This window comes from Anarrhichthys ocellatus, unplaced genomic scaffold (genome assembly GCF_004355925.1).
Source record: "Anarrhichthys ocellatus isolate YVR2014 unplaced genomic scaffold, GSC_Weel_1.0 scaffold1948, whole genome shotgun sequence".
NCBI classification, from domain to species: domain Eukaryota; kingdom Metazoa; phylum Chordata; class Actinopteri; order Perciformes; family Anarhichadidae; genus Anarrhichthys; species Anarrhichthys ocellatus.
In genome coordinates this window covers 1,165-7,458 of record NW_022281922.1, presented here as the reverse complement: position 1 = coordinate 7,458, position 6,294 = coordinate 1,165, and the positions used below count along the sequence as shown (strand labels likewise).

The following is a 6,294-nucleotide window of genomic DNA, read 5'->3' as shown; positions in this document are numbered from 1 at the left end:
GGAAATGTGTTATTCATATTTTCATGTCGTTCATTTACGCTGAGTTGCCAGCCAGCGTTTCTCAGACTGGAGTGAGACGAGGAGAAAAGGTGATGTCGTGATCTTCGCAATAGAACATCTTTGATGTGACGTGTCGAGTCTTGGCCAATCAGACGGTTAAGGAGCCCGTACCTTCATTTCAGCAGGTTGCTAATGCAGAGGAGTGTATAGATCGCAGCTATTATTTTACTCTCGATAAACTACCTCATCCCGAGTAGATTATCATTTTCATTTAAATAATTGAACTGGATTGAATGCATATTAATTGCAAATAGAAGATGGGCCACAATTCTACCAGCTGTACAGTAACAGTGGAAGTTAATATGAAGCCATACAGTAACGGGGTTCAATGAAAACGAATCACTTTCTTTGTACAGGTGATGGTTCTCGCTACTCTTGCTATCTTTGTTTTTATTTGACCAAAACTTTTGAAAATGAGACCTCGGTCTCTGTGGATTGTGTCTAAATAAAGGTTCATATTAATAATAGAGCAGAAATACCGATTAATAACTGAATAATAAATTATTTTTTTTGCTTAAAGTAAACGTCATATCACTTAATTTTCTTCTCAGGGTACACCAGAATGCTACATTTTAAAACTCATATTTAAAATATAATTCTCGGAGCCCCCCCCGACAGGGTTTTGGGCTTGTCACCTTTTTCACCCCTCATGAGTTTGCAGGTATGGAGTACAGAATAGACAAAGCAACCTATTACAAATATCCACAGCTATCATTTTTAAATGTAGTTTCATGGTCTTAATGTCATTGACTTGACATCAGTGTCCACCATTGGGCCGCACTTCTTCATAGTTCTTGATCAACTGGGAGATCCTGACGACTTTAATGGTTGCCGGTATTGCATCATAGTCTGACCACAGGTACTCTGCAGACAGCACCTTGGTTGGCTTGTTGTACAGCAGGTACCTGCATGACAGAGAGACAGATAAGCAATCTATGTTCCATATCCATGTGTCTAATACTCGAGATGAGATTCTTCAAGAAAATAAGAAACTTGATACAGTCTAATAAATAAAAGAAATGTGATGAAGACTGGCAGATTAAAAAAACACATCAGAAATGAGCATATGAGCAGCTTGGACTCTCTTGAAACTTGTTCCTTAAAAATAAGAACAGTAAAATCGTTGAAAATGAGGGGATACATTGGGACACATGTACCTGTTGAGGTGACTCTCTTCCTGCCAAACAGCTTCGATGTTATTCTTAGCATCTTCCTCCGACTGTGTGTAACAGTATCTGATGAAAGAAAATAAGTAGAAGAGACACTGTAGAGTTTTATTTTGTTTTTAAAATACATTTTAAACATAACTTGGTAAATTAGTCTCGGGATCGCCTCTCTGCTGTTTGCAGATGATGTGGTCCTGTTAGCCTCCTCGGATCGTGACCTCCAGCATTCACTGGGGCGGTTTGCAGCCGAGTGTGAAGCGGCGGGGATGAGAGTTAGCACCTCCAAATCTGAGGCCATGGTTCTCTGCCGGAAACCGGTGGATTGCTCCCTCCAGGTGGGGACGGAGTGCCTACCTCAAGCGAAGGAGTTCAAGTATCTCGGGGTCTTGTTCACGAGTGAGGGTAAGATGGAGCGGGAGATCGACAGACGGATCGGTGCGGCTGCAGCAGTAAAGCAGGCGCTGCACCGGACCGTCTTGGTGAAGAGGGAGCTGAGCCGGAAGGCAAAGCTCTCAATTTACCACTCGGTCTACGTTCCTACCCTCACCTATGGTCACGAACTCTGGGTCGTGACCGAAAGGACAAGGTCGCGGCTACAAACGGCCGAAATGAGCTTCCTCCGTAGGGTGGCCGGGCTCAGCCTTAGAGATAGGGTAAGGAGCTCGGTCATCAGGAGGGAGCTTGGAGTAGAGCCGCTACTCCTTCGCGTCGAAAGGAGTCAGCTGAGGTGGTTCGGGGCATCTAATTAGGATGCCTCTTGGACGCCTCCCACTGGAGGTTTTCCAGGCACGTCCAACTGGGAAGAGACCCCGGGGAAGACCCAGAACACGCTGGAGAGATTACATCTCCCAGCTGGCCTGGGAACGCCTCGGGATCCCCCAGAATGAGCTGGAACATGTTGCCGGTGAGAGGGAGGTCTGGGTCAGCCTGCTTGACCTGCTGCCACCGCGACCCGACCCCGGATAAGCGGTGGAAAATGGATGGATGGTAAATTAGTCGTGGCAATCATCTCAAAAACCTATAAGAGGCTTAAATAATGGTCACATAGGTGGCGAAAGGTCAGAAAGACAGAAAATATATTTTTAAATATATATATATATATATATGTATATATTTGTAATTGTGATTTATGTTTTTAACAATACACCAGATGTGAAGGGCAAAGGGTTTTACCCATCCAGTGTCTAAATGTAGACCTTATTGTCAGCTCTGTCCAATCACTACTCTCTATCCGCAGCACATTGTCCTTTCATTTAAATAGCAAAATGAAAATAACTTTAGAAATAATTAGATTTTGGTTACTTGACTAGCTTATACATGTCCTCCAGGTATCCACACCAGATAGCAGCAGTGTAATAGTAGTCTCCTTCATCAGCAGGAATGAAGGCCTTGGATTCGGGCCGGCGCTCATAAGGGAACTTAGTCCTTTTGTTATTCTGAGAAAAAAATAAAGATTTAGAAATATGGAATAGGAATGAGAGGCTATAGCTGATACCTGTGACGGCAGTTAATGCTGTGGCTGATCCTGCATAACACATGGTGTAATAGGTGAATCAATGAAATCATACAACAATTAGATCACATAACCTTATTATTATGATTAAAAACTTCCATTAACTTGGCATGAATATACTGTAGGAAAGAGAGTAAAACCATGTAGCCACGGTGAAGCACCGCAGACAGCCGACTGAAAGACTCAGCTCCAACCCTGTTGTGAAAGACACTGTCGATGTCCATCATATAAAGGTAGTCCGCTTCATTACGGATCTGAAAACATTACAGTTGAGATGTGAGATTGACTGCAACACGCAGAGACTCAAGTGCATGAGCAAAGAATTATATTTAAGAGAAGCATATTATCTTTTGTGCCACTAATGACAGAGCTGTTCATGAATCCATTTGTTGTTTTTCTTTTGTAAGAACTAGTATAATCATTAAACAACTAAGCTATGAACATTTGAAAGCAATAGCTACTGAATGCAGCCATTTTGTGCGTTTCACTTCTTACCTGTTTGTCGATGGTGATGGTGGCCCATTTCATCCGACCAAGCACTACTTCCTGCCAGCGCTTGGCACTAGGGACGGTGATAACTGAGATATTCCGGCCCTCACCCAGTTTAATCTGACAAACACACAATACTTACATGTGTATTTGTGTACATTTATTTTTGGTTTGAGTCTAGTTAATACATATGAAAACACCAGTCTTAAAGTGGCTTATTTGTCCAAGGGTTTCTGGATCACAACAGAGTAACAGTGAACTAAAAACGTTATTTTGCCGCACAGAATTTATTGTTAAATGGCTTAAATCAGTTAAGCTGTGTAGCAGCCATGCACAACACTACTTTAAACATAGTAAGCAACAAAAACTCACTGGGGGGACATCTCCTTTGTTGTCTGTGAAGATGTAGTAAGTGACCCTGAAGTCAACAAGAAAGTGCTTTTCAGCTGACTCCAGGAAGCCCTTTAGGAAACGTGTGTATCTGTTTGGAAGGAAAGAAGCGAGCCATGAAGATGAACAATTAGAAAAGGCAACACAAGACAAATAACACCGTGCAAAAGATAAGTAGTATTTACAGTATGTGAAGTAGCTTTACATTTTCAGATGTTATCTTTCAGCCTGAAGCAATGGCTCATGTCAAACCTCACTCCTAGAATATCCTGTGAGAATATCCTGTGTACCTACTTGCCAACAGCGAATAACACCACAGCAACTCTTGGGTCCATTCTCTTATAGATTTCATCGATAACCACTGGATTAAAGGTTCCCTCCCAAACCAGAGGAGCGTTCCAGTTTGTCACTGAGTTCACATCAGTACGTCTTGGGAGAACAAATACATCGTGGATTCAGACTTTATGAAGCATTCCCAGGTCTTAGTCCAGCAATGATCAGTAGTTTGTCTCTGTTTGTTCAATATTCAATAAGTTGTGGCAGAAGATGATTCCAAATTAAATGATCACTTTACATCTCAGCATATACACAATGCATTAAAACATGCAAAATGTTGGATTTCACCAGTTACAATTCCATACAATGGCAGAACATTTTAATAAAGTGAAGTCTGATCTTTGACTTTGTGAAGGAGATATGTTCATCGTTGATTATTCTATAAAATGTTATCATGTATACATTTTACACAGGAGAATAATGTGACATTTGTTTTTATTAGCTTACCCGATCGTTGTGCTTGGCTGAGCATATTTAACTCTGGAAAAAAGGAGCAAAGATTCATTTAAATGTATCTTTCCTATTCCAAAGACAACATGCAGGGGTAAATACAGTACAACGAATACAAAAGATCAATACAACAAAGATAAACAACCATAAAGAAACAATACCAGAAGACCAGATACTAAAGATATCCACTGTCATGTCATGGTGCTGTGTGCTGTGTGTCCAAACTCCTGATGAGCATGCTGCAATGTTTTTGTTGTGAGGTAAAAGTGCTAACCACTGATCTAAAAAATGTAAAATAATACCCAATAATGTTTTTACACTGTGTTCACTGTGGGAATTAGCAATTGTTGATTCCCGTTGATTACAGATAAAGCCTAAAGTCCCAGTGTAGTCATTGTCTACTCTGGGGCATAAAACTATCACTGAAAATATGAATCTGAGCTGATGTAAATGTAGCACAATTAAATCTGTGGTATTAGAAATAAAACTGTGCACTTTTTTCCTTCCTTATGTATTTACATGACTAGTCTTGCTTGATTTACATAATGATACAGTGCAAGCAATATATTTGCATTGTAAATCAGCAGCAGAGGCGCAAAGTAAGGTTTCTCTTTCATATTCTTTGTCTTCTAGTTAGAGTTACAATCTCGAAGATCTCTGTTTTGTTCACTTTGGCAGCACCAATGTAAAATAAGCTGTTTTTGCATTTCACTCTCCAGAAAGAACGTTGTTTTCAGGGCCAGGAGGTGAACCAGAGTCTTATCAAGTGTAAATGGAAAGCTGTCGGTTTTCTCTGTTGGTGAAAAGAAAGGTTCATCCTCACCCAGTTTGCATTTTGAGTTTGCCGATCTTCCAGTCGCCATTGTCCTGGCAAAGACTTCAAAAAGAAACACACAATATTTATTCATAATATGAGAAATTCATACAGTATGAAACTCCCTGGAACTGTTGGGCAGAGGCAGAATTAATGAGCACATACAAAGTGTGTAATTTAATTTAGAAGGTGATGTGGTGCAAGCAGGATATTTGTATTGCATACCAGCAGCAGAGGCGCAATAAGTTTAACATATTGTTACGGCAAATACCAGCAAAGGCTGGAAAGCATGTTTCTCTTTCATATTCTTTGTCATCTATTTCGAGTTACAATATCGAAAATGTCAGTTTTGTTCACTTTGGCAGCACCTATGTAAATAAGCTGCTGTGTAAATAAGCACCTATGTAAATAAGCTGCGGTGTAAATAAGCACCTATGTAAATAAGCTGCGGTGTAAATAAGCACCTATGTAAATAAGCTGCGGTGTAAATAAGCACCTATGTAAATAAGCTGCTGTTTTTGTTGGTGAAAAGAAAAGTTCATCCTCACCCAGTTTTCGTTTCCAGTTCGCCGATCTTCCTGTGGTCATTGTCCTGGCAAAAACTTAAAAAAGAAACACAATATTTATTCATAATATGAGAAATTCATACAGTATGAAACTCCCTGGAACTGTTGGGCAGAGACAGAATTCATGAGTACTTACAAAGTGTGTCATTTAATTTAGAAAGTTTTATAGCCAGTGGCTATGTGTACTGTGACCATTTCTTTTGGTAAATTACCTTTTGTTGAATTACCAGCTTGGTGGCTCTAATTTATTTACTCTATGGTTAGTATCTGATGCATGTATTTGAAATGACACGCGCTGTATGGTTAGTATCTGATGCATGTATTTGAAATGACACGCGCTGTCTTCAGCGACATTACCAGATGGATGCGATGCTTGGCCCATGATGGCTATACAGGATCCTGTGAAGACACACAGATCCAAAAAATTAATACATTGGTAGTTACAAGTTTTACACATAATTAAACTTGTTGTTTGTGTTGTTTTTTTAAGAAACACTGATGTTTTAGTAA

General features: G+C 40.1%; 1 protein-coding gene across 1 annotated transcript; it reads right to left on the bottom strand.

Moving 5' to 3' along the window:
- Positions 1 to 679: 679 nt before the first annotated feature.
- Positions 680 to 5,842, bottom strand: LOC116378002 (globoside alpha-1,3-N-acetylgalactosaminyltransferase 1-like). The gene is made up of 10 exons (XM_031839795.1): positions 5,767 to 5,842; positions 5,228 to 5,281; positions 4,402 to 4,434; positions 3,913 to 4,047; positions 3,601 to 3,709; positions 3,235 to 3,348; positions 2,880 to 2,993; positions 2,529 to 2,662; positions 1,218 to 1,295; positions 680 to 965 (listed from the first exon to the last, which is right to left on the bottom strand). The coding sequence occupies exons 2-10, from the start codon at positions 5,236 to 5,238 to the stop codon at positions 818 to 820; spliced, it is 876 nt and encodes a 291-aa protein (XP_031695655.1). The 5' UTR covers positions 5,239 to 5,281; positions 5,767 to 5,842; the 3' UTR covers positions 680 to 817.
- Between the last annotated feature and the right edge of the window lie 452 nt (positions 5,843 to 6,294).